General features: G+C 40.5%; 1 protein-coding gene across 2 annotated transcripts in view; it reads left to right on the top strand.

Annotated features, from left to right (window-relative positions):
* The window catches only part of sytl5 (synaptotagmin-like 5), a 44,438-nt gene extending 18,659 nt beyond the window's left edge, over nt 1-25,779 (top strand). The window contains exons 2-17 of one of the 2 annotated variants that reach the window (XM_006788305.3): nt 6,939-7,268; nt 7,359-7,574; nt 9,392-9,504; nt 9,630-9,726; nt 10,507-10,597; nt 10,756-10,849; nt 12,835-12,935; nt 13,558-13,647; nt 16,731-16,796; nt 18,034-18,212; nt 18,292-18,394; nt 18,518-18,679; nt 18,774-18,882; nt 21,106-21,244; nt 21,771-21,979; nt 22,605-25,779. In XM_006788305.3, the coding sequence (XP_006788368.1) occupies nt 7,150-7,268; nt 7,359-7,574; nt 9,392-9,504; nt 9,630-9,726; nt 10,507-10,597; nt 10,756-10,849; nt 12,835-12,935; nt 13,558-13,647; nt 16,731-16,796; nt 18,034-18,212; nt 18,292-18,394; nt 18,518-18,679; nt 18,774-18,882; nt 21,106-21,244; nt 21,771-21,979; nt 22,605-22,747 (2,031 nt within the window). In that variant the 5' untranslated portion in view covers nt 6,939-7,149 and the 3' untranslated portion in view covers nt 22,748-25,779. Of the gene's footprint in view, nt 1-6,938; nt 7,269-7,358; nt 7,575-9,391; nt 9,505-9,629; nt 9,727-10,506; nt 10,604-10,755; nt 10,850-12,834; nt 12,936-13,557; nt 13,648-16,730; nt 16,797-18,033; nt 18,213-18,291; nt 18,395-18,517; nt 18,680-18,773; nt 18,883-21,105; nt 21,245-21,770; nt 21,980-22,604 lie in introns of both variants that reach the window. The other variant, XM_006788304.3, reaches the window with a different exon arrangement.
* Nucleotides 25,780-27,531: the final 1,752 nt, after the last annotated feature.

Below are 27,531 nucleotides of genomic sequence, written 5' to 3'. Positions count from 1 at the left end.
AATGTGTGTGGGGGTGTGTGTGTGTTTTAACAGTTAAAGCACTGTGTGTGTGTGTGTGTGTGTGTGTGTGTGTGTGTGTGTGTGTGTGTGTGTGTGTGTGTGTGTGTGTGTGTGTGTATGTGACTTCCTGCTGGTCATAAAGTCATCTCCTTCCACTCCCAAGTCACACCAAACTAAGATCCCCACTCAGGTATCCCTTACTCTTACAGCTAAGGATGAGGAGGGTGTCCTGCAAACCTACTTCTAAGTTGTGACAGTTATGAGCCTTTATTACATATCCTACATATGCTCAGATGCTCAGTTTGTATGATACAGATGCTCAGTTTTAACTTCAGCAGGTTGTCTTGATCATGCCTACAGGCCAAAATTCATTGAGCTGCCTTCATGTTATTGGTTAATTAGATTAGCCAGCAAACCAGCAGCGGTTTTCTTCTTGAACTCATGGGAGACTGGGCCATTTTTGCCCAGTCTCTTTCTTATTGTTGAATCATGAACTCTAACCTTAACTGAAACATGTAAGTGTGTTTTTAATGTTGTTCTGGGTTCGTTTTTTTGATTTTCTGGATGAGTCGTCCATGTGCTCTTAAAGTAATTTCTTTAGGCCGGCAGCTCCTGTGAAGCGTTACCACTTTTCCAAATTTTCTCCATTTGTGGAAAATGGCTTTCATTGTGGTTCAGTTCAGTCTCAAAGCCTTAGAAATGGCTTGTAACCCTCCAGACTGGCTTTTTTTCTCAGGTGTTTCCGTTTTGTTTTGTTTTTTTATGAGTGAAATAAAAAGTGTTTGTTAAAGAAGATCATTACAGTAATTAAATGTAGAAAATAATGAGCATCTGTAACCTGACTGCAAGATTATTGGATATGACTAATGTTTGGCTTATTTCTGCAACATCAGTTTGATTATAATTTCATGATTTTGCATATAGATTTATTCTGTTGTTTATAAACTATGTATTTTTTCCCATCATTTCCTGAGTGTGGAGCAGAGTTGAATGCCTCCCTCACTAACTGCTTTATGAGTAAGCACTGATGTGGGTGTACCCGGTGAAATATTGTGTTGTTTGCAACATGCAGTAATGCTCAAATAACAAAATAATAGTCATGAAGTCTTCCAGTTAAACCAGTCACGGTGCGTGTATAGAGTTTCATTTAGCAGCATATTGGAGCTCGAGATAGTCCGGACATCACTACTTAAATTTAGTTCAGTTTTTATTTATTTTTTCTGCAAATCTTAAAGTGCTAAACAACTGGGGAGAACAGATGTTTATTTTAATCAGAGCAGCAAAACAATGTGAGAAGAGGGTACAGCAACCATTACAAACAAAACATGAAAGACACGAGGGAGATGGTGACTCTGATATTTCATATTTCTTCCCCGTCTTCTCTCCAGACCCAAGATGACTGGATCTCAGTGTGGGGGGAGGGGGAAAAGTTCAGAGGCATTTAGAATCATTTATTTAAAAGCCACACAGCAGCAGGATGTGACACTGAATCAAGTTGAGCTACAGTGTCTGTACTCCTCACAGTGAAAAAACAGTGCAGCAATGCAGCTCATTGATGTGTTTTTAATTGTCTTTAGGCTCTGTTACATATGAATGTATTAAAGGACTCTGGATAAAAGCGTAGCACGGGTACCGAGGATCACCCAGTGTTGGTTTTGGTCTTTAGAGGGGAATCTGTGACAGTAAGGAAAATATAACACATCAACAATATCAACAAGCCCATCGTTCAGAGGCTGACAGACATGCTGTGTCTGACTCATCTTATCCTGTTTTTCCCCTTGGAAGGTTTCCTTTCTGAGAGAAAAGAGCTGAAATTAAAATACCGACGCTTTTCTACCAGCGTCCTGTGGCCTTGGACTTTGAATTATTCCATCCGGCCGCTGAATGCTCAGTTCATGTTTGTTGCATGTTCATTTCTCACTCATATCTATTTTGCTCTTCTGCCAAGTGGAGCCCACCTGCGGCCTTTAATTGGCAGATTGATTCTGCTATTTGTAATCTCGACCACCTGCAGAAAAGACCAGACTGACAGCTGGTGAAATGCCACAGAGTTGCAAAACACAAGGAAGACCGCAGTGTGGCTTTGTGGCCAGATGTCCTTGATAGAGCACAGAGTCAGTGACAAACAATCCATTACATGCTTGAATTGTGAACAGTGCAAAATATGAAAACCACCGCTGTGCAGCGAGTGATCGAAACAGTGAGTCACCGTACTTTCCTCGAAGCAACGTTTAATAGCGCAGAGCTGAGCAGCCAGTGTGTTTCTTCCACTCAGATCCCAGAGTTTCACTGCCTCCTCACTCGTGTTTACTCAGGGCAGAGCGGTAGCGGGAATGTGTGTTGTGTGTACTCAGGGAGGGCTGCATCAGGATACCAGCCCTACAGTAGCACACACAAGCAGACACACAGTGCAGTGCCCGTCACTATAATGTGACAGGAGCTTAAATAAATATTAGTTTTGCTTTATTTATTTTGTTGACCAACTATTGTTCGTGAATGGACTGTATGTCAGAAGGGTCATGTGACATAGGCTGTGTTGTTCTGCTCTGTATTTATTTTTATCTGATGCACAAAACTAAACCCAAACACTACCACAATCATCATCAAATTATTGTGTTGATAAAAACAAGCAAGATCCCTTGGCAATAATGATGATTATGACCTTTATGAGTTTTTTTTTTTCTTTTTTCATTTTTTAATGGCACGTAATAATCACCTTGTAACTGCATCTTATTTTCTATTCTTGCTTCTATCCATGCAGAAGTGGAAATCCTTGTAATTTTCATTAGATCAGTCAGTTAGAGGATCACATGAAGTGTGAATTAGCTGATGCAGAGATAAAACGTCTTCTGCTAGTTTCCAGATTTTCCACTTTCATGAAAGGTTTTTGGACAAAGTTGGTGTTTTTTTCCATTGTTTAAGCACTGCTTCCAGCCAAGAGTGAAACCATAAATCCCCTATAGCTGCAGAAAAGGCTAACATTGTTATCTTTTTACAAAAAAACAGCTGAACATGAGAGGTTTTTGGACCAATTTTGTGTTCTCCATTCTTTAAGCACCGGTTCGAGCACCGTTTAAGCACCGGTACCGGTTTGGTACTGGTATTGGATAAAACCTAAACGATACCCATCCCTAATCACAAGGTCAATATTTGGCCACGTCTCTGCTTTAGGACCAGATACAATGAAAGACCTATGTTATTCCTGCCATCTTCAGATGTACTACATTAGCATGCTAACATCCCCAAATTAAACAATAAGCATGCTAATGCTTCCTCTTCCTTGGCTTTAAGCACAAGCTCGAAGTATGGCTGCAGAGGCTCAACCCAATCCAGGATTTCTGGGACAGATACCCATTTTTGGCGAGTAAAAGATCTCATATGGAAGCTTGTTTCCACCACTGAAAAACGAAAAAGTGGGGGTTTATCTCAAAATTGTAAAATCAGTAACTTAAAATATGTCAGAATTTTTAAAGTATTCTCCCAATTTCTAATTATTTACTGCGATTTTTACATTAGTAAGTTGAAATTTTGAGGTAATAACCTGAAATTTTGACTTATGGATAGTAAAGCTTTAAAAACTATTTACCATTTTTATTTAATTATTTATTTTTCTAGTGATAGAAACAAGCTTCCATACATTTTTGATATATCTGAGCCAACTTTGACTTTTCATCACTAGCTGCTTAGCTGCATTTGCTCCAGACAGCAGAGTTGTAGCATAGACACTATGTGTCAAGCTGTCCTAAACATATTTTTCTTCATTATATTCGCTATAAAACTGCTGCCCTAATGTCTGCACTGATATTGTTATCAGTATCACTGACAGGTTCTTATCATCGTAAAATATTTGCCAGCCCATATATGAGCAGTTTTTCTTGTTCCAAGAGAAATCACACATTAAGTTAATAGCTGATAAAAGGCATATCTGAATTCAACTGCTTGAATCATTTAAATTCTAAGGTATCTTTTATTATTCTCTTTATCAAATCCCCACCTGACGTCTAAAAGGTGAAGCAGTATCTCTTCATAGGTTACAATGCAGCTGGAGTTCGGCTTAAAATGCCATAATTGCTGATGTCAAGATGTGCCTTTGGCTGCAAATGAAGCCGTGATGAAGTCTGCCGGTTCATTAGTCCTAATTCATGTAAAGTGAAAGGAAGAGGGAAGAGAAGAAAGGACGAGGATGAAAGAGACAGTAATGAGTAAGGACTGAAGGAGACTGGTGTGGGCCTGGGCGGATCTCTCCAAGCCGTCAAATTTGGTTTCCCGACTTAATTCACGCAAGCACAGGCAGAATTTTGTCCTCATTCCACCCCATATACATTAGTATGTCATCTTTGTCGTTGCTTTTATTGTGCGCAATATTCTTAGCGGTTTATTTGATCAGGCACTGCAGCGAGACAGAGAATATTCTCTGTGTGTTCAGATACTTTCAGACACATCAGAAGAATTCAAAGCCACTCAGGGTTTCCTTAGCACAGGAAGGGTTGGCATTTTCACTCATTTACACTTTTCCTTGTGGACCTTTTATCATAATCAGGACTGCTTTAGCTCAGATGGTGCAGCTATTAGTTGTAGGGTTAGTGGTTTGTTTCCTAGCTCCTCATCATCATCTTCCTGTCTGTCTGTAAGTTTTCAGCTTTTTTTCCCCGGTTGTTTTTCTGATTAAAAATTCACAAACTTCAAAGCACAGATCAAAACAACATACGAGGGAGACTAGATAAAAGAGATAAATTATATAAAAGTGTTGGAGCAAGACGCTGCTAAACTCCAACCTGCTGCTCTTTGAGGCTGCACCAACAAACACAAATGTTTTAAACTAAATAATAGTATCAGCGTGTGCAAATGCAAACCACGAAAGAGATGATGTTTGGTCATTTCAGCTTTTTGATTTGGTCTGGTTTTGGTAGGATGTTACCATGCTAATATTTACTGATGGGACTGTAGCACAGAGGGCCAATCATGTGAGAGGGTAATCAGGGGCAGCAGGAGAGGAGAGGGCAGGTTGATCACACCGACTGAAATTGTTTCATATTCCTTTAGCTTTGTAGCATCAACCTTCTTTTATTTATATTTTTTTTAAAGTTGTTGTTGTACTTTTTGAGTGCCTTAGGTGTTTTTATTTATTAATATAGTGGCTCTGCTAGAACTTTTCTTGTAGGTTTAAGAGCTGCGGAGATGAATAACTGTTAGCTGCTGCAGAAGAATGCAGTGAACTGTATTGATTTTAAATACAGTAGACTGCAAATGATCGGTCCTGCCTTTTAGCAAGTTTATAACACTACAGAGTTGGTTTGCAGACAGATTGTTTTGGTTAATGTTTGGCTTTCAGTATTGGGTATTTCAGTCTTTTGTAAAACTGATTATAGTTTAGCAATTCTGACTCTGTTTTTAGTGCTGTGGCTGATTGTGTCCTCTGGTGATGTTCCCTTATGTTCGGTGCTGATATTGTCTGTGCTGCTGCATTTAATTAGTGTCATTTGAAGAGTAATTTGGTTTACATTTCACAAAGACGATAATCCCAGTGCTCCATCACTGGGTAGTTAGCTTCCAGCCATTAGGATGGTTTTGTTTCTTCTTCTTTTTTCTTAATGCCTTAACAAATGGTGGTTTTGTGGCTGATGACCCACACTGACTATGTCTTGATTCACCTGTGATACAAAAAAGTGCTTATTACTGCCGGTACAAAAGCAAGCTGCCTTGTGACGGTGCTAGAGGTTAAAATAAAGTTGTGCTAATTAAAGCAATATATTCAATAACTGTTGAAACATGTCAGTAAAAAACATAAATGTGGAAGTTTATGTTTAAAATATTTAACAGTACCAACATTACAATTTATGTATGGACAAGAAAGACACGCATCTGCACATGGACTGCACAAGGGTCCAGATCTGTTGTTGAGAAATCTCTCTCCAGTCCTGAGTGAGTGCATTGATAATTGATGAACATGTCCCAGGTATGTTGAGTAGGACACATATCGGGACTAAATGGTGGCTGACAAAGTGTCTGGATATGCTCCTGATCCAGAGAGGCCTGCGCTGCTCTGACAGCAGGGAGGACAGCTATTGTTCTGGTGAAACAGCCGCAGGGTGGGTGCTGCTGCAAGAATAGCACAAGTACAGGTTGGAGCACCTGATCTTAGCACCTCTGTGCAGTCAGATTTCCACCAAGAATAATCACATCATACATGGTGCTCTCGTGGACATGCAAGGCTGCAGCAGCAGCTCAGAAACATCACCATGTGAGCTACTTTGTGTTCAGTAGACAAATTTATCAAAGGCACTGTTGACTCAAACCAATCAACCTTATCAGAAAACTACTCACAGATTATATTTTTGCTTCTGTAAGATTAGATTAAATGATATCCTGAGAAATGACTTTACAGTACAACAAAGATTTGGAAGCTTATTTCACAAAATAACACTTATAACACCTGTATGTACTATAGTGTATATAATCCTGTGTGTATGATTGTTCCCATCTGCGTTATAGATATCTGCATTTCTTAGCAGACTGAGCAATGCTGCCATCTCTGTGGCTGTGTCAGGTTATATAAAAGCCATTACCATGAAGCTAGGTGGTTTGGTTTCCAGGTGTGCAGATAATTAGTACAAGTCTTGTCGGGAATTTCACGGAAAGATAGAGCTTTGCTAATGTAAGCTCAGCAGCAGTGCTCTGAATGTCAGGCTCAGCTCCTAATTGGGAGGTTGTTAAGCTGCAGTGGAGCCGTCAAATGTCTACCAGTTACTTGTGCTTCCACTTGTAATACGGAAAATCATTGTCTTATTTTAATTAATGCTTTTCAAACTGGCCTGAAGACAGGTATATTAACCAGGATCAAACAGGATTTTTTACCTCGAAGCGGTGATGATTTATAAAGTTATTAATGCCAGATGTATGTTAGTGACATTTCTTTGTGTCTGCTTGACCTTGTCTAGGTCTCCAGGGAGTTCCAGCTTTCCCTCCCCCCCAAAATAAAATCAAATAAAAGAAGAAATTCTGGAGAGACCCTGGGAGCTTTGAATTCATACCTTTCCAGCACTAAAAGAACAAGATGAACACCGCAGGATGATGTAGTTCTTGCTGACGCCCTCCATGCAACGTATTCCCCTGGCTGACATAACTGGATAACTGGTGACCGTGGGATCAATGGAGCAATCTAGGAAGGATCTGAACCTCTCCTTTCTGCTGGAACATGAACGAGAAATGATCCTGAAGGTGCTGCAGAAAGACGAGAAGCTGAGGAAAAGAGAGGAGAAGAGGATTCGGTGAGGACTTCCACGTCACCATTTAAACTCACCGTCATCACGTTTACTTTTCTTAGTGTCCTGTGACATTCTTGTATTTCTGTCCCGCAGGAGGCTGAAGAATGAGCTGCTGGAGGTCAAACAAAAGGGTTTTATCCGGCCACATGATTTGGGAGCCCGACAGTGCACTCGCTGCCTCAAGACTCTGGGCCTGATCTTCGACCGGGGCGATCTCTGCGAGGAGTGCCAGTCTCGAATCTGCAGCAGCTGCCGTGTTGTGAACCCCAGAACACGCGAGTGGAGATGTACCTTCTGTGACAAGCTCACGTAAGTGTGACATCTGAAGGGGGACCAGAGCAGCGTTCAAGCTTTTTTGTACTAAAGATTAATTGCACCACATCTGCCTCCATTCATCTGTGAGGGTGCCCTGGGGTTTCACTGCTGTGATCTACAGGGCTTAAAAGAGAAAAAAGAACTGCTGGTCTGTGTAGATCTATCATGTTCAAAAGTTTAATGAGCTAACATGTGAGGACTAAACAGATGCAACATTATGCAACATCTTTCTCTGACACTTACCTTTTCTTTCTAATCATGATTGTCCTTAGTTTCTCTTGAACTTACCCTGCACTATTGCCACATTTAGTGTTTTTCTGGCCTCTAAAATTTGCAGGGTTTTTGTTTATTTGTTTGTTTTTAGCTGTAAAGCCTCATTTTTCAGCTGGTTGTTTTACTGTAGTGTGATTGATCAGGTGCTGTGAGCTCTGTTTGGAACGATAAATCTTCCCATCTCTGCTCTGACAAGCCACTGTCCCTGACTGTCGCACACCTGGACAGTGAAAAAAGCCAGCAACTGTGAGCCGTCACCAGCCTTGGCTCCTGTGTAATGATATTTTGAATCAGGGATTTTTAAACTGGTACCGTACGTACAATATTTGAAAGGTGCATTTAATGCAAATATCCCCAGTTTCTGTGTGACAAAGCGTCTCGACGCACTAGTATTTGAAACAAATGTAGTCTAATGAGCACTCGAAGGTTTCCAGTAATTCTCCCCGCCTGCTGATTTCCGTGATGGAGGGCTAAATAACAGAAACGCCTCCCTGTGCAGTTCATTAGTGTCACAGCAGCTTAATAATTGTGCTTTTAAATAGGCTACGCTCTAAAACAGTTTCAGCAATAACTCAACATTATAACCCTCATGAATAAAGGTGTTATTTTTAACGCTGAACTTAATTAGCTTCGGTGTCAGATAAATAGTGTGACCGAGTGTGTTAGAATAACTTCAAACCTCGTTTCTTTGAACCTTTGGGTGCTCCTGGTGGGCGTAATTGTCCAAAGGCTTTGTAATGCCACTTTTGATTGTATCCTGACATTAAAACCTGCTTTAGCTTTAAGCTCCAAGCTTCCAACTACCTGTGTGTGGTGGCTCCGAGCTAACTAAACATTCACATTAAAAAAATGTTTCTGAGAAATAAAGACGCCAGGTTTTCCACTGCTAAGTCTGAATAATTATGCTGAGGCCAGAAGATCATGTCTGCAAGAAGTAAAACTTTTCTCAGCTCACGCCCACACGTGTAGCGAAAAGGTTTACACGCAGAAGATCACAAACCGAACCAGGAGGAAGGAAAAATGGATTTTGCCTACGGGTGCCGGATTAATTTCAGAAGTTATGAGGGTAAAAGGGAGAGAGAGAAGTAAATGCCCACCACTGTATTCAATAGTTTTTCTGCTTTGTGCTGGATCTGTTCACAATGGTGATTAAAAATGCAAAAAGCATGACATAAAAGTGTCGAGCTATGATTTACAACTCGTGTGTAGTGTTAGTTAATGAGACAGAGATGCAATCGCTGGCCAGTAATGCAGAGATGTAATATTGCAACAGCAACACTTTCTGAGAAATATATTTTTCTATGTGCAAAGTATTACCAAAGCTAAAATTCAAATGGTTTTCTCATTTTTGCCTGCTTCATATACCCAGAGTTCTTTGAGTCGGTTGTGATGATTAAATTGAGAATTCAGAGACTTGGAAATAATGTGTGACATGGGAGAATAGAGCACTTTCCTTCCTTCTTGTTTCCTCTGATTTTACTTTTACTACATGTGCTGTCTTGAGGTGTTGATTCCCCTTTAATGTCTTTGTACGACAGGGAGCTTAAGGTGTCGAGCGGAGAGTGGTTCCTGGAGGAGAGGTCTAAGCGCTTTGAGCGGGGGCAGTTGAGCAGTGAGGTGGTCAAACAGACGATCCTGAGCACCCCGCTGAGTGAGTCCGAATGCTTGTGCTCTTCAAACCAGAATGATTACAGTTGAAAAGACATGTTAACGGTGCAACAGAGAAGCAAATGTGCTGATTTCAATACTCTCTGGCTGATGCGTTTGTTCCCGAAGGCCCAGAAGTAAAAAAGGCCGCCCCTTCAAAGCAGGAGAAACCTGAGCCTGCAGTATCCAACAGATTAACTGTACTCAATGGTGCCAGGAGAAAAGGGTAAGCAGATAACACAGAGCTTTAACAGCTGTTTAGCTTCATACAAACACATACTGACCTTAATGAATTAAACAACCTGAATGCATAATGCATGCAGGACATGCAGCACATAGACAGGATAAAATCATCAGAGAGTAAATGTTCAATGTGTTGAGTGTGCACCTCAGTGTGAAAGCATTAGAAAAAATCATATATATGTGTGTATGTATGTGAAGGCAGCACTGAGAGGCATACAGACAGAAAGCAGAACAAATGATAAACAATAGACGATAGAGATTCACTTTCAGCATTTCATGGAGTCGCAGTTATTTTATCACTTGATGAAATAACTAGTTTTGTCCAAGCTAACAGACCAGCACCTCCAAGTTGGCTAAAAGTTGGTTTTACTCCATTACATCTTTATTTAATCACAATCCGACAAATGCAACCTCCTTATTTGATTGAGGTGATGTAGGAACAATGACTAGCCCAAATCAAATTTCCGCTGCAGGATGCAAAGCACACGAGTAAGTTACTAAACTCACTCGCTTTACTGATAAAGCAAACAGATGCAGTCCTGAACATCTCTGTTTAGCACTGCGCAAAAGTCTTGAGTCACGTTCTTTCTGTTTTTGCTTAAGAATACAAGCAATAAGTAAAAAAAAAAAGTTAATCTGAAATATTTTCAGCATCCAAAGCGCTTAAGAAGCAAAGCTGAAACAGTTGCCATTTCTGGAACTGCCTTCAGTGTTAAACTCTGGATTAGATGCTGTTATTCAGCTGACCTCTGTATTTTTTCAGGGGTGGTGCAGAGGGTATGGAGTCCATGGCATCCAAAAACCTACGTCCCCGATCTCTGGACAGATCGTCCAATCTTGATGCTAATCGGAGGGTCAGGGTCAGCAATCGATGCACACAAACAGCAGCACACTGGGAAAACTGGGGAAAGTTGGAAAGTTTTTACATTTGGGGTGGAAAAACTTATTTTAAAGGTTTGTGTGTTTTTGTTTTTTTTGTTTGTTTGTTTGTTTATTGTTTTTTTTAATGCAGCCTGAAGGAGCAGAGAGTGACGACCCTGAGGGCGCACCTGAGAAGAAACCTTCTGGCCCGAGCATTTCTGTATCCGGGCCCTCGGTTTCATCAGGTATTTTAATTTTTGTCCCTGCACAACGAGGTGATGTGAATCCTGCCACCGTCTCACAGCTTCATAGCTCTCACACAAGCATTTTGATAATTCACAAGATATCGAAATAAGTCACACTTTCAAGAACATCACCTTTGAGGGTTGATGCAAAAACACTTGTCTCCACTTCAACTCAGACTGTAGCTCACAAAAGATAAAATTATTCCTTCCTTTTGGAGAAAATGTCACATCTGCACAAATTACACTATTAACTTCCACACTCCGAAGTGCCGAACCTCTTCATCTCTTTCGGAGCACTTACCTACGCTCCTATCTGCTGGCTCTGTAACTTTATCAAGGTTTTTTAAAATGGTTCTGATGAGGGTTTTAGTTAAAACAAAGCTGAATTTCTACTCAAAGCCAGTTGTCAGACCAAAGCATTTTGGTCTTTTTGGTATTTTTCTGTGCCTGATTATATAAGAACTATTCACAGCTTATTTTTCTTTCTGAGACTTTTTAAGCTGCCTGAGGCTCATTTCAGACCACAGCTCTAAACATTAGCCCCAATGGTGAAGATGAGGAGCAGTGAGAAAGGCGAAAGGGTGTAGTTTGGAAAAGGCTTCACTCTCAGTTCCCAGGCCTGGCAGTTCTTCCAGCATAGAGAGAGAGGAAGGACGAGGAGCTATTAAAGTTTTTTTTGTGCTGGCAGTCAACAGCCGATGGGCTCCTCCAGGAAACTGACTGAAAATATAAAGACTTGACGTGAGATATGAAAAAAGACCCCTCAGCTTTCAGTTTCTACTCTCCAGAATTTAATTTAGAAACATTTGAGGAGATATTTTTGGAAGTCAAAACGAGATCTGAAGAAAAGAAGAAAACATTGAGTCAGCGGAGGGAATGCGCACTTTCTAATTAGAAAGGCTCTGCATAACCCCCTAATATGACTGCAGAGTACCTGCAGGAAGGTTTAGCTGACGCAGGGATTATGGTAAAGTGCTGAAGCACAAACAGGGTCTACACAGCAGAGATATTGGAAGGAAGCTTTACCTGCAATCTAATTAGAAAAGTCAGATGGAAATGACTTGCTGCATGCTCAATACTCCACGTAAGAGAATCCCAGAAAGTTGACGGTGCTCATCTGGACGAGTGGTAAAACGCTTCTCCCACTGAAAACGCTGCGCACGATGAACGGAATCAACCTTCTGAGGTCTAACAAATCTGCAAGACGATTTTATGGGATAAGGTCTTTGGGAGCAAGTGGAATGGAGTTCAGATGGAGCTGTTTGGCCACAATCCAAGGTTTCAAATGTTCAGAGAGAAAAGGGGAGAAGTAAAAGCACCTTGCTTTAGCTGATGGATCAGGAAGATTGAATTTCCACAAATGTCACTTAACTCTGAAAGCAAATAGCATGCAGCTAAGAAGTGAAACTGAAATAAGCAGCCTTCTACAACAAAACAAGGATCCTAAATTGACCTCTGTCTCTTGCATCTTTCTGAAAAGTTTTTTTCAATAAACTGTGTTTTTTTAGACCTATTTTAGGAACATGAATTAATTTCACTCCAACCAGTCGCGGCAGATGGCCCCGCCCTTCCCTGTGCCTGGTTCTGCTGGAGGTTTCTTCCTGTTAAAAGGGAGTTTTTCCTTCCCACTGTCGCTGTTCCCACAAGTGCTTGCTCATAGGGGATCACATGATTGTTGGGTTTTTCCTCTGTGTGTGTTATTATAAGCGCCTTGAGGCGACTGTTGTTGTGATTTGGCGCTAGATAAATAAAACTGAATTGAATTTAAAGCAACAAATAGTTGGAAAAGAAATCCTACATCATAACAAGAGGATTTATCTGCTGCAGATGGCACAATTGAGCAAATACGAAGTTAATAATTTTCCAAATCTGACCAGAAGTCCGCTGCTGTCTGTCTATATTTCTCAGTGTTTACGTTACAGCACTGCACCTTCAGAACAGTTTTCCTTATTTCTCTTGCCTTCTTCCCTCTCTTCCTTCATCAGATCACAGTCGATCAGAGTGTGACCTGTTATCTCCTGGCTCTGAACCCAGTGACAGTGCCCTCTCTGTCAGAAGCCGCTCAGTCCCCGGCCTCAACGAAACGGTAAGAGCCATCATCCCACCCCCATTCCTCCTTCACACTCATCACACATTTGATTTTTGAAACAAACTCATAAATCTCTGAGTGGGAAATTGCTGCACCTAGATTTTTTTTTCCTGTGTTGCGCATTTATACATGATGTGGTTACACACTACAGTAAGCTCGGGATCTGTGGGCCGATGAACTCGACACGATGCGTCAGATGTGGGACTGAATGTTAATTTCACTTCAGAGCTCACTTCAAAGAGCATGACAGGCATCTAAACAGATGTAGGCCAAAAGCAGGTGGAGGATGTGATGGTCAGTATCGGGCTGCTTTGTTTGTTTTTCAGCGAGCAGCAAACAGAAAAACTCTCAAATGTTTTTTTCTTTACCTACTCATCCATTCATGCACTGTTCATTGTAAAAACAACCACAGTGTGGTTTTGCTCGTGAAAATTGAATTACCGCTCTCTGTCCGGTCCTGTCTGATTAAATTTATGGAAGCTGCCTGCATCCACCCACACAGCTGCCGCGTGGAAAACTGCACAGAGCACAAAGACACTCTGGCCGGCTTCTCGTGTGTCATCTCCCATGTCATCTCCCGTGTCATCTCCCTTCTGACTGAATCCACTGTCATCCACAGGAGTTTTCTGACGAGGAGGAGGACATCGATGCCTTGATGTCAGCCCACAGCAAGATTACGAGCAGACGCCTCAGCAACGCCGTGTCAACGGTAACACCCGTGCTAGATCACTCACAAAATCAAATAGTAATAGGAGTTCCCATGTGGTCAAACAGGTACACGATTATGCTCCGTATGCACACATACCGTGCGCTCACCGCCAGATGTGTGACTCAGATGTGTGCGTTCTAGTGTTGACTGTGCAAACACAGACTCAGCTGTGTCACGAACACCTCCTGTAATAGGAAAGCTTAACCCTGTTTCCGTAAACTAAGTAGTCGTATGGAGGGAAGGGTCACTGCTTCGAGGGGTGCAAGTGTGTTTATGTAGGTTAATGATGTGCACTTTGCGGGAATTATGTCATCCATATGTAAATACTCAAAAGTGGAGATGTGTGTTTATATGAAAAGCTAAGATTTGAAGCTGCACCCATCAATATTCCAAACTAACAATGAAAGTAATGTGAGGCCTCTAATGAACTCTGAGGAATGATCTCAATCTGCAGTCCTGCAGAAGCATTTCGAGATGATCGTTTTATGGAAGTGGAACGGCGCTCATAACACGACATTAGCATAAAAATGGCTCCCCTGTGAGTTCTGAGGCATGATGACTGATTGTTTAATCATGTGTAGTTTATCAAAGTTCCAATAAAGAGACTAAGGTGTCAGATTTTTTGCATTTTCTCACTCGTCATGTCCGTCACGTTGTCCATTTCAAGCCCAAACAAGATACACTATAATCACCAAAAATGGAAAGGGAAACTAAAAGACGTGCAGCCTCTGCTGTCCTCTAGGTACGAGCTGCAGCTGTTTTTCTTTTTTTCAAGCTTTATTGAAAACAAGACAGCCATATCTCACTCTGTCTATTTACACTGCAGTTGATCCATAGCACCTATCTCACAGGTGTGGGATGACACCAGCCTATACGTCGTCTGTCATCTGTCAGCAAGAATATGACATCATAATTACCTGATGTAGCCCAGCAACCGTTTTATCAGACTACTACTGTGTAGTCTGAACCGGAGTTATATAGTTTTACATTATAGTTTGTATTCTTTAATTCATTTTTAAATTTCTCTTTACCTTTTAGTTTTTATTTCAGTTTTGTTTTTGTTGTTTGAAGATGTTTAGTTTTAGTTCAGTTTTTATTGGTTTTAGTCTTTTGAAATAAAATGTCACGAGTACAATTTAGGAAAATCGCTTCAGGTATTACAATAAAAACAACTATTTAAAAGCAGTTGACTCTCAGTCTCATAGACATCCAGAGTCTCAACAATCACATGCATCAGAGCGTCATCATGCAAATTGTAATAAAGTTTTTACCACTCTAACGAATCTACAAACAAAGAATATTGCCTTTAAATTGTATTTTCATTTTCCCAATTTAAACCTTTTTTTCAAAGGTTTGTGCTTTTTTTGTTTGTTTGTTTTTTCAGTTAACTGAAATGTTTTTTCACATCCAGTTTTAGTTTTTAGTTTAAAATAACTTTGTCTCTGTTTTCCATCCACCTGTTTTCAACCAAAAGCCTTTGAACTGAAGAAGAGAGAGTGGGCTCTTAGAGAGGGGTGAGGCCTGGAGCTAATGTTACATTTTTCAGACAGGGGCCGGACCGACTGGCTGCTAACAGGCAGACTGAGACAAAGAAGCATCTCTTTATCTGTGAATCATGCAGATCTGCTGTAGTCAAGCCCCAGAATACAAATACACAGTTAGAAATGAGCATAATAAGATGTTTATATTTTAAACATCATCCAGAGACCATGGACCCGTTACTCTGGATAATCCACGCTACACTCTTTATTAAGGTTTTTCTCTTTTTTCTGGAGTAATAAAAACTGTTTAAATGTAATTTTCTTATCCCCTCAGTGGAGGGGCTGGAGGCGGGGCGATGGGTTTCTCACAACACCAGCACATGAATCAAAGTTTCATTTAATATCAAAGTGATAGTGTTTTTTTACTTAATTGCTCATACGTTTACTTGATTCAGATATGCATATTAACTTCTTCAGGGGAATCAGTCACAGCCAGCTCTAAACTACTTTGGCAGAAAAGCAGTTATTTAAACATCGAGATAACAGTCTTATTCATGACTCACTGCGCTCTGCTCGTCTCCTTTGTGAGCGTGTGTAGTTTGAGAGCTGGGTAGGTAAATGGATGATATGGCCAGCCTGTTTGACAGTCGATCTTTCTGCTACAGTAGCAGACACTGAGCTGCTGTTGGCAGTATGAATGGAAGTAGAAGGTGGTGATGAGATGTGATGCAGATAGTTCGCTGTCACTGACTCGAGCTCTAATATACTCTGCCCACTGCTGTGATTCACTGCACAGAGGGCTTTTGTGGATAATGAAGGCACAATGAGCTACTATTAGAGGCATTTAATGGTTTCCATGATCTATGAGATGTTTTGTTTTCCTTTTTTTCAGTTTCAACAAAACCTTTTTATTTTCTGGTGAGGTAGGGGTAAAGGCGATGTGTATAAATATCATAAATATCAACTAAACTATATGTTTATTAGACTTTTAAGGAAATAGTAGTGGGGTTTTTTCATGGCTGTAGCAAACTAAAAAGCTAGCCAAGTGCGTACATGTGTATGACACAGATACCTGCTGATCAGTGCTGAGGGACATTAGAGTAAAATACTGTTATTGCACTCATTAGAACTGAAATACAGGTTTTGGGGTTTTTTGTATTGTCATTATTTTCACTCTAATGATTGATATTCACTCATCTGCCACTTTATTAGGTACAGTGTGCTAGGACTGGTTTGCGCAGTCTTTTGACTTCAGAGCTGCTTTGATTCAACAAGGTGCTGGAAACATCCTCAGAGAGTATGGTCCATGCTGACATGATAGCATCACACAGATTTGTCTGCTTCACATCCAACTAAAACGAAGCCAAACTAATATGAGCAATGCTAATGAGCAGTTATTGAAAAGGAAAAAAAAGATGGTTAATAGTTTAAAGAGTATGTCCCATTTCTTTCTCGTAGCAGCTGTCTATCCGTTGCATACTTTCAGATTTCACAGCTGGACGAGTTGGTAAATCTGTGATTTCTAACACACCAGAGAGCTCAGTACTCACTCTTTCCTCTTCTATCTTTCTTCATATATGTTTCTGCCTCTTTTATAAATAGTCTTCCACTCCTGGATCAGAAAGAAGGTGGGGGTACCTCAATGTCCCCGACTCAGATGCTGAGACTGTAAGCCTCTCCTTTGGTAGTTGTGCATGCTTTTATTGCACATTCACACAGTAAAGGTGCCATAGCAAAGCACCAGAACCTAAATATTACATGCAGGTTTCAATAATATATAGAGAATTTTCATGAATATACCATAAGATGATATTCTGAGTGTAACTGCATGCTCACTGCATGGTTTTGCTCATACTTTTCCTTTTTTGTGTTGGTGCTTTAATTTAGTGCCCCTTGCATTTAACAAAGCCATTTGTCATGCTGACTTCCTGCAGGAAATAAATGAGTAAGACTTTACAGTAGAGGTGGGGTGAGAGAGCCAACGTGGCTCAATTCTGGCTTTTGGAGTCTTTTGCTCCCTGGACAGCAATATTATTATCAGTGGATTATGCCAGTTTTATCCTGTCTGGAGCTACAGCAGTCATGCTTTTAAAGAAATGTTCCAGACATAATTACCTGCTGTGATTGCAAAGATTTTTTTTTCCTTAGAGAAATAGATTTGGCAAGAGTTCAGTGTGAGGGAAAAATTGTGGTGGTGAATGTGGCATAAAAATGTTACTGTTTAATTTGATGGGCAACCAGTAAAAATTCAGGAGGAGCAGCCACCCAAGTCAGAATTTTACCGCTTTTTAACTTTTTAAAAAAAATGTTCACTTTCATTATATTACATGTTTGCTAATGTGGCTTTTATTTGATGGAGCAGACCTAATTTCTATGGCAGTTATAACCCTGTGGATCTGACTATTTAAGCTGACGACCAACAGCAACAAGTGTTCTTCAAGCAAAGTCACATCTCTCTAGGCTCTCAGTTGACACAGTTTGCTGATGTGACTGTGGACTCGACATCTTTAATGTTCAGTCTCTGAAATTTCCAAAAATGGCAACAAATGCCGGTTAAACTTCTAAAAGATTGGCCAAGTGACAAATTCTACAAAGTCTACACGCTGCTACATGTCACGCATCCTTTCATATGTCTGGACATTTCCAGACAGAATATAAATGCTTTTTCTCATTTATACCCCATGAAAGCTTCACGTTTTGCACTTCCCTCAAACTTCCAGTGACAGCAATGATTGACGTGAGCCTCAGTCTGAACGCAGATTTTCCTCCTCTTTTGTTCATCGTGTTTTGTTTCCACTGTATTTCATCACTTCTATTGCGTCACATGCTCCCCTGTCTCCCTTCTCCCCTCCTTTATCGTCGCCGTCTCATATCTACGCCTTTATCTCTCACCTTGGCCTCGTAGAGCAGTATAAACAGCACGATGAGCATGTACAGCGAGACCGGTGACTATGGCAACGCAAAGGTGAGCGGCGAGATCCTGCTCAATGTCAGCTACAGCTACAAGACCGGCGCTCTCAGTGTCCTTGTGAAAGAATGTCACAACCTGGCAGTAGGAGATGAGAGGAGGCAGCGCACAGATGCGTAAGAGAGCACGCACGCACACACACACACAATGGCGTAAGAGGACTCCGTTATAACCTGCTGTGTGTTCTTGTGGCAGGTATGTGAAGGCTTACCTGTTGCCAGATAAGTCCCGACAGAGCAAGAGGAAGACGAGCATCAAGGCCAACACCATTAACCCTGTTTTCAATGAGACTCTGCGGGTATGTGAGAGGAAAACTCAACGAGAGCTAGAGAGCAATGAATTAATATGTTACATCATAAAGCAACATTTAGTTGATCTTCTCTTGTGGGATTTTTTTTTTTTTGAACTTCCTCTCTCTCAGTATGTGATCAGCCACTCGCAGCTGGAGACACGAACCCTGCAGGTGTCCGTATGGCACCACGACCGGTTTGGACGCAACAGCTTCCTGGGAGAAGTGGAGCTGGCCTTTGATGCCTGGAAATTCGATTGCCACATAGAGGAGTGGTACACGCTGCAGCCCAAGGTGGCAGCCTGAATCAGCACATATAGTGTTTTTCAGCTACCTCGTAGAAATATGAGCATGTGGTTTATTAATGTGTGTGTGTGTGCGTGTGTAGGTGGAGGGCAGTATAGACTCAATGCTCCAGTATAAAGGAGAACTAACTGTTGTGTTGAAGTACATCCCTGAAGGAAAGAACGTCACACCAACTGCGGACCAAGTACAAGGTATATTCATGGCTGCCATCTCCATTAAACTTTACAGTATGATATACTGTATATAAGAAGATTTCTTGACATCTGGAGTACATTGCTGCAGATGTTCTGTCAGTCTGTGTTGGCAAGTGTGCTGTTCTATGCAGCAGTCTGCTGAGAACACAGCATCAGAAACAAGGATGCAAGGAGACTGGACAAACTAGTGAAGAAAGCTGGCTCTGTAATTGGAGCCAGACTGGACATGCTGGGGGAGGTGGTGGAAAGATGCACACGAAAGACGTTAGAAGTCATCCTAAATAACTTTGATCTCCTCCTTTACAACACCTTTATGAAACAAAAAACCATCAGTACTGGAAGACTCCGCTCTCTCTGTTGTAAAACAGCGAGATATAGAAAATCATTCGCACCCACAGCCATCAGGGTTTCAGTTCTGACATTTGAATTTCCCTCGGGGATCAACAGAGTTATTCTTCTTCTTCTTCTTTGCTCCTTATTAGTGACATTTTAAACCATAAAATCTCAAAATTTTAGCTTTAACATGTTTGTTATATTTAAAACTTTGAAGTTCTGAGGGTCTGAATAATGTTTGACTGCACAACATGAGTTTGTGATAATGAGTGACCTACCAGTGAGTTGTTGATTTGCTAATGAGGATAAATATATATTTCCCCAACCCTCTTGGATCTAAATAAAATCCTTCTTATCCCCGTCTGACCTGAAAACATTGTTTTTTGCTACTTTCAGACGTTCCCTGGTTTTTATCCCCAATTACTGCAGCGCGACTGCTCAACTGCTGCCCAAATGATTAGAAAACAGAAACTGACCTCCTGTTTGTGACTAGAGAAAAATATTCCTAGACATCTTTAAAGCACTGCATGGTTTTGTAGAGCAAGTGGTGTTGTTAAGGTTGGTGCAAGCAGAGGATTGTTACAGGGGTCAGGGCTGAAGGAAATTCTTTGATTTTTTCTTTTTCTTCTATATGACCCTTTTTAATCATACAGATGTGTACACACACACACACACACACTCTCTCTCTCCAAAACTAATACTTGTCTTAACCAGATGCATGTATGGATCAGGTCAGCTAAATCTGAGAAGGAAGTGGGCTAAATCACAGCTCTAAACTAGGGGCTAAAGTCCAATGTGCATAATAGCTGCTATTTTTTGGGGGGGGGGGGGATTAGTGTGTTCATTTCTTGTGAAAATCCTGATAAGATGACCACCTGACCACCAGATTTTATCACTACATTACACAACATCTGTTTGCTTGCAACCAGGTACATCTTAGGCTCCTGAAGGTACTCATCTATATCGTGGAGTGTCATCATGTTGCCTAGCAGCCACCTACCAACAGATAAAGAAGCCCATTTGTAATTTATGCTCCTGTAATGTCTTACAAAAGCATTGTATCATTTTAATTTCACAACATCTAATTTATTTCAAATGCAAAACTTTAATTATGCAAGCTATATTGTGTTGAGATTGCATTGCCTAGCAACCACCTAACACCTGACAAAAATTACAAACCAAACAATACTGCATCATGAGCATGCAGTAGTTATTTAAAATGCGTAAAGTGCAAATGTCCAAAATATTGAACAGAAATGGAAAAACTACGTTTGTGTTCTTACACCAAAATTATCCACTATGCTGTCTACAACAGATGATGCTCGTGTGGATTTCATCACACTAAGTAACATAAAAACTGGTTAACATAGGTCTTCATTTTAAAGGTGGGTTTAAATTGAGGCTTCCATCATCTTTCACTGACCACATCACAGAAGAGATACGAAACACTTCCTTTGTGAAACTTTTCCTCTTTGCTGGCTTATATTATAATAATAATAATGCATGTAACTATGGTAACTGACGTGGTCATGTGTGACATGTGGCTGCATGTTTTTTATTGCTGTGGTTTGCATGAATTAAATTTGTATCCTGAAATTCCTGAATAAATAAAACATGAAGGCCCATATGCTTTAAAAGCATGAGTCACTGCTTTGTAGCTAGTAGGTAGGGATGGATATTATTGAACCTAATGCCTTTATTGATTCTGCATAAAGGTGCCATTTCTTTATTGACTCGTGGTCAATTTTTTTTGTGTAAGTCAGTGTGCACAGGTCATCGATATCTCTTTCTTACTGTTATGACTCATTTTATCATTTTATCTAATGTTACATATATAAACTTGCGCTTGCACATGGACTCATTTGTCTGCTTTTCCTACCAACGCAGTGAAAAAGAGTTTTCTGAAGGGCAAAAAGACGAGCCCTTTAACTCTGCCTGAAGGGGGCATGGTTGAGCTGCTGGTCAAAGGAGCCAAAAATCTCACCGCTGTCAAGTCTGGAGGCTACTCGGATCCTTTTGTGAAAGGGTGAGACGCTGGTTTATGAATTTGAATGAGGTAATGAGGTTTTACGTCAGAGTAGGCACAGCTTTTATGAAGCACACATATAACTTACAAATGTAAATGATCTAAATGATATTTGACGTCTCATTTCAGAAATCTATTTTTGCATTTACAGTATGTTATTCTTCAGTTTAAAATCTGGCACTAGTTGTAAGTCCAAATCATGAAGTTACATGGACAGAGTTTGAGACAACAGGACTAATTTTTCTGCCTCTGTAGTCACTTTTTTACTACTTCTGAAGCTGTTTCATGGCTCTTTGGGTCAGTCTTGCATCTCTTGGAGCATCTCATGATTTTTTTTTGTCGTCCTCTGATTTCTTTTCAGTGACCTTATTCATTTATTTATTTATTTATTTATTCATTTATACCATTTTCCCCTACCAGTATATTAATGCAGTATCATGGAAAATGAATGATAGTGGACTAAATTGTGATTTCTTAAAAAACACAGCTTGAGTATATACTAAGTAACTTGTATCCTTTTTCTTAGATACCTCCTCCCTGATAGCAACAAGTCAACCAAGCACAAGACCGTGGTGGAGCGACACACCGTGAACCCACAGTGGAACCACACCTTCACCTACTGCGGCCTGCAGCCGGGAGACCTCAACAACGTCTGCCTGGAGCTGACTGTGTGGGACAAAGAAACTGTGTCCAGCAACGTCTTCCTGGGAGGGGTGAGGCTGGGAGCTGGCACAGGTAAGACTGTGTGGCAGGAAAACAAAATAATCTGGTTAGCCAGTGTTATGAGAGAAAAAATTTCCATATATTTTTTCTGTTACAGTCACAATGTTGCAGAAAATGTTTTATTATTTTTTAAACAACTCATATGTTGTATATCTGCTTGAATGGATGCTTTTATTTATCACATTAATTTTAATTTTCCTGTGAGCCAAAGACAGACTTATTTATATTTATTCATAATTTTGCTACAGTCCTGTCACATCCGCAGTGTAACAGACATTTTCACACTTCAGCCTACATTTTAGATTTCCCACACTTATAAATAGATTTTTTTGTTTTTCGGACTATGTCCGAGATTAGAGTCACAGGCATTATTTCCACATATACTGACATCACTATTTTAAACTCTGCTCGAATTAAATGTAAACATCCATATGTCTGTACAAAAATAAGGACAGGCATTATTGGTGTATGAGGAAAAGAAAACTGCCTCATGCAAACCTTACTCTAGTAGTTCTCTTCAAGCACATGCATGGTTTGCACATCAGCAAAAATCATAAAGCATATGGAAATCCTATTAACTGTGGGCTGTCTAGTTCTAACAAAGTAAAACAAATGTGTGTGTTTCTGCTCCCATCAGGGGAAAGCTATGGGAAGGAGGTCGACTGGATGGACTCGTATGGGGAGGAAAAGCGGCTGTGGCAACGAATGATTGAAAATCCTGAAGTCCCTCATGAGTGCACTCTGATGCTGCGATCCAGCATGTGCAAGCACAATACATGAACCCAAACGAAGCACAGCTAGAGAAAAGACTGAGACTGAAAGGGAGAAGGGAAGGAAGTTGTCTGAAGGTGTGAGGAGGAGCTAGAAAAGCGGAGCGATCAAGGGGTAAAAAAAAGAAGGCAGTGAAGGGGTCAGGACTCAGAATAGGAACAAAGCCCGTGCCTCTCCCTGCTTCTTTTCTCTTCAGATCCCTTCTCCCATCCACAGGAGCCAGTCATGCCTTACAAATTCATTCACATGTGCCCCTCAGCCCTCAAAAGCATCTAGTCTTGACCAAACACTGCTGTTTATGGAAAACCAAGTGCTGTATTTAACATACTGTACCTTCTGAATAAGCACAGGGTGACTCCCAATATGTCCGTCTGTGTCTCTGTGAGTCATTTCTGCATGTAGCTGCTGGAGACCATTCACAAGGCATTAGACGAGGCACCGATCAGTTATAAATAAATGTGAACACTCCCCTTATAAACAGCAAAGCTGAATCCTGTTTTGAAGCACATGGGATGTTGAGTTCACCTCCTCAAACAGCTGCGTACAGGTGTAGAAAGTGACTCACACTTACTACTGTGCTGCTCAAGAAGTACTTTCACTTGAATTTACTTCTTCATAGGCTTTCTTTTAGATTAAGGAAGAGATTAGCAACAGAACACTTGATGGAGAGATTTAAATTACATATGCATACATATAATTTAATAAAATGAGAAATAAAATGAAATTTACTCAGTTGACATTAAAATAGAAGAGCAGGAAAAAAGTCACTTTTGAGAAGCTGGGTGTAGCTGGGTAATTTTTCCATGGATAGTATAGCAATGGAAGGATGTTGTGAATCTTGTGCGTTCATTGTCCCCATAGGATGTACCCTCAGGATGATAATGATTCCCTAATATTTCCTTGGGCTTTGCCTGCAGGAGGAAGGTTTCACTTATCCTGTAAAGTGGTTATATCAGTGTTCAAAACTGCTGTCCTGGTGAATCATGAATAGTTCCTGGTTGTTGTTGGTTAGTTAGTTATTGAACCCAACTTCCTCAATCAGCCGCTCAAGGGTCGCATTTGAATTTTGAATACAATATGTTCAACCTATAAATTGTGTGAACAAAATGTTATGGCATTCATAACCCTCTTCGAATTCTCTTTTAATAACTCTTGCAATCTGAACATTTGTTTAGTGCCCCCATCTGGTCAGAAGAAAGTCCTAATTGGCAAATGTTAGCATGCTAACACAGTAAAGCTAAACATCACACTATCTGTATGCTAACTGTAGCATTTAGGTTTGCTGCTTGCATGGCTGTTGTCCTTTTAAAGTGCATCTGCACGGGAAGCGGTTTGCAGTAAAATGCTACAGCAAGTCGATGACATTTAGCAACTTTAAGCTACCATGGGTGGAGGAGGGGGAAAAACACTGCCACAAAGTTGATGGGTACTGAGACAAGCTTTTCTCAACTTCAAGGCAAGTGGCTTAAGCAAGTACTAAGTAAATTAGAGGGTTAACTAGTAACCACATATAACCCTAACCCTTACCCTGGAATTTATGCGTCGTTTACCAAAACGATGGGTCAAGCAAATCGCTCCCTGTGTGTATGCAGCTTTATGCCAGGTTCAGACGACACTATGGCCTTTGAGATTACGCCGTTATAGACTGAAATTATTTGACCAGTAATAGAGGTAATTTGTGCACATTGCTTGAGTTGTCCGTCATATTGAATGTCATGCAACCACCGGTCATGAGTAAAATCTGTATTCCCCAACTGGTTTGCAAGTGGTTGCTGGATGTTGCTGGGTAAAGTCTCAAAGAGGCTGCTGCACCAAAAACCTTGCAATTGCCTTGGCTGTTAGCAGGGTGTCAAGTTTGGCTGTAATTTGTGTGAAAGATGCCTTCTTGCCTAGAAACACTCATTAACAACTAGCAAAGTGCTAAATGAACTTTAAAAAGTGCAAGGCAAATGGAAAACCCAGAACCTTCACCTTCAAAGTAAAAGTCAAAGGTGCAACTGTTGTGGTTATTATCGCACTTTTCACAACGGTGCTACCACTCAGTGAGTAGCTGGCGAGTCTCTGGCAATAACTACAACCTGAACAGTCTGCTAGCAACCAAGGCAACAAACACAAATACATGTTCTTAAACAGGTCAGGGATTTTTGCTGTCAACTGGTAAGTGCCATCAGTCTCTATGGCTGTGTGACTCGGGCCTTATTCACTTGACCCTACATTGTCGCACGAACAAAACAGCAGATGTAACATGATTGGAAAATGTCACTAGCCAGTAGTTTGCATTCTTTCATGACCTGTGTGATGTGCACAATGCTTGTTTTCTACCCCAACCCCTGACACCTTTCTGCTGTTTTGTAGTCCAAACCTGACGTAGTCCTATTCTTTGAGGGGGGAAAAGAAAGTTGCTTTGTTTTGTTTTTTTTGTTTTGATTGACTAAATAATTACAGATTACCCAGCTTAGACTAGCTTTGATGTAAATTGCTTAACACTGTATCAGTGTGATAATAGAAAATGCATGGTATTAGAGAAAAAGAAAAGATTATATAAAGCACTGACATTGTCACTTTACTCCTAGAAAACAGAGTTATTTGAAGTGCGTTCCCAGCAACCCCTGAGAAGGAGGCTGTTTGCTAAGAGTGAGTCAGCACTGAGGCGAGCGCCTCCATCTCAGTAATGAGCCGGTGACAGTCGGTGACCTTGCCTGGGAGCTCTGTGGTCCACCATCATGCGATGAAACGCACAGTTAACAAAAACTCATCTCAAGATAAACTCCGTAGAGCAATTCTTTATGTGGAATGCCAATTTTGTCTGCTTGTCCTCTGAAAACCGTCCGCTCTCAGCTCCCAGTTTGACACCCAGTTATAGTAATAATACATGTGTTAACTGTCCAGCATACATGACAAGTCGTGCAATACCCAGTTACTGAGAAAACTTTTGATGTACAGCATGTACTCTCTGTTGTCTGGTTTCCATGCATCAGATTCACTGTTTGAAAGCCTATTTCATCCCAAATGTGTTACGAGAATATTTTGAATTAAACACTCTTTCCATACACTGTACGCATTTTAGTCTTGATTTTACTTTGGCTCAGTCTTAAAAACGTGTTGATTTATACGTTCAGTCATTGTTTGACTCATTTTACCGCAGATTCCTGCATCAGTGCAAGTGCAGTGTGCCACGGAGGCACTCAGCTTGTGGCACTGCTTAGGTGTTTCCTGAGCTCTGGTTCAGGTGAGTTTGGTCAATCAAGTGCAATGACAATATGGTCAGCAAACCATTTGGTGGCAGTTTGGGCACTGTGGGATGATAAGACCTGTTTGAAAGGGAAATCAGCATCTACGTACAGCTGGAAGCATGAAGTGCTTTCCAATCTCCTTTTTGATGGCTGCATCGATTTTCATCCACTGTGTTTTATCACGTTCAACCAACAGCAGCAGATGACCTGGAAACTTCACACTGGACAGACAAACTACACCCTTTTTGGCTCCTACCTCAAAGCACACTGTGCGCTGTCGATCCTACGTGCTGCACAATAATATTCAATATTTAGTATTTACTGTTATATTCACATAGATCATCGCGGTGTATATTATATTGCTCTTTTTTTTGCTTGTTTTCTCTTTATTCTTTCTCAACAGGTGATCCAGGTAATTGATATGTATTTTTTTGTCTGTTTGTTTTGTTGGTTTTTGTTTTTTGCCCTTTATCACCATCCCTCTTCCCCACTGTTTTTCTTTCCCTTTTTTTTTCTCTTTTCTTTCCCCCAGTCATGTCTGTCCCGTGTGTAGCAAGTGAAAATAAAATAAAATATCCTCATATTTTAAATTTTTAATGTTCAGGCTAGCCAACACCAGGAGATGTCGGGGGAACCACAATCATTATATTGCAGAAACATCCCACAGGACTCTAAACACCCTGGATTCTCTGTCTCCACTCTTCCACCAGAATTAAATTTCTAAAATTTATGAAATTTCTAAAATTTGATTTCTGAAAAAAAAAAACAAAATGTGATTTTATCTGAAAAGAGTACTTTGGATTACTGAGGAACAGTCCAGGTAAGACGCTTTCTGATGTCTGTGGTTCAGGACTGACTTAATATTAGGAATGAGACATTTGTAGCTTCTTTCCTAAAGATGTGTTTGTGTCGTGGCTCTTGATGCAATGACATCATCCTCAGTCAGTTCTTGAATAGACTTTTCTTGATGATCTTCTCAAAACTGCCGTCATCCCTGTTGCTTGTGCACCTTTTCCTCTTCCAGTATTCTGTTTATGTTTTGATGGAGCACTCTGTGAGCAGCCAGCCTTTTCAGTAAGGATCTCCTGATGAAAAAACTCATCTGGGTAACTGTGGAGTCAACAACACGATTGTGGCTGCTTGTACTGACGATGCAAAGTATTCATACTGTTTAAATTGTATTTCACTTAAACTGAAATATACTACTAATCTGAATATTTTGTTTTGTTTTTTCATAAGCTATGAGGCATATTCATGAAAATTTTAAATGTCAAGTTCAGGAATCATCTAACTGAAGACCTTCAAAGGTCATGAATATGCCAGACTAGAATGTGTGATTCTCTGCATGCTTCCACCTTTTTCCTTTTCCCAAAGAAAACCAGTGGACCATCGAGCTGTAGGACTATTAAACAGATGTCAAACAAAGAGCTAAACATCATAGCATGCCCTTATTGGCTCTTATAAAGAAAAATATTCCCATATTTAAAATGCAGTGTTGCAAAAACAGTCCTGGAACCAGAATTTGTCTGCTGCACATCCTTTTTTGGAACAACTTAGTGA

This window comes from Neolamprologus brichardi, chromosome 16 (assembly GCF_056152115.1).
Source record: "Neolamprologus brichardi isolate AB-2024 chromosome 16, ASM5615211v1, whole genome shotgun sequence".
Classification (NCBI taxonomy): Eukaryota; Metazoa; Chordata; class Actinopteri; order Cichliformes; family Cichlidae; genus Neolamprologus; species Neolamprologus brichardi.
Note: the sequence above shows the minus strand (reverse complement) of the source record. Positions and strands in the feature narration are given on the sequence as shown.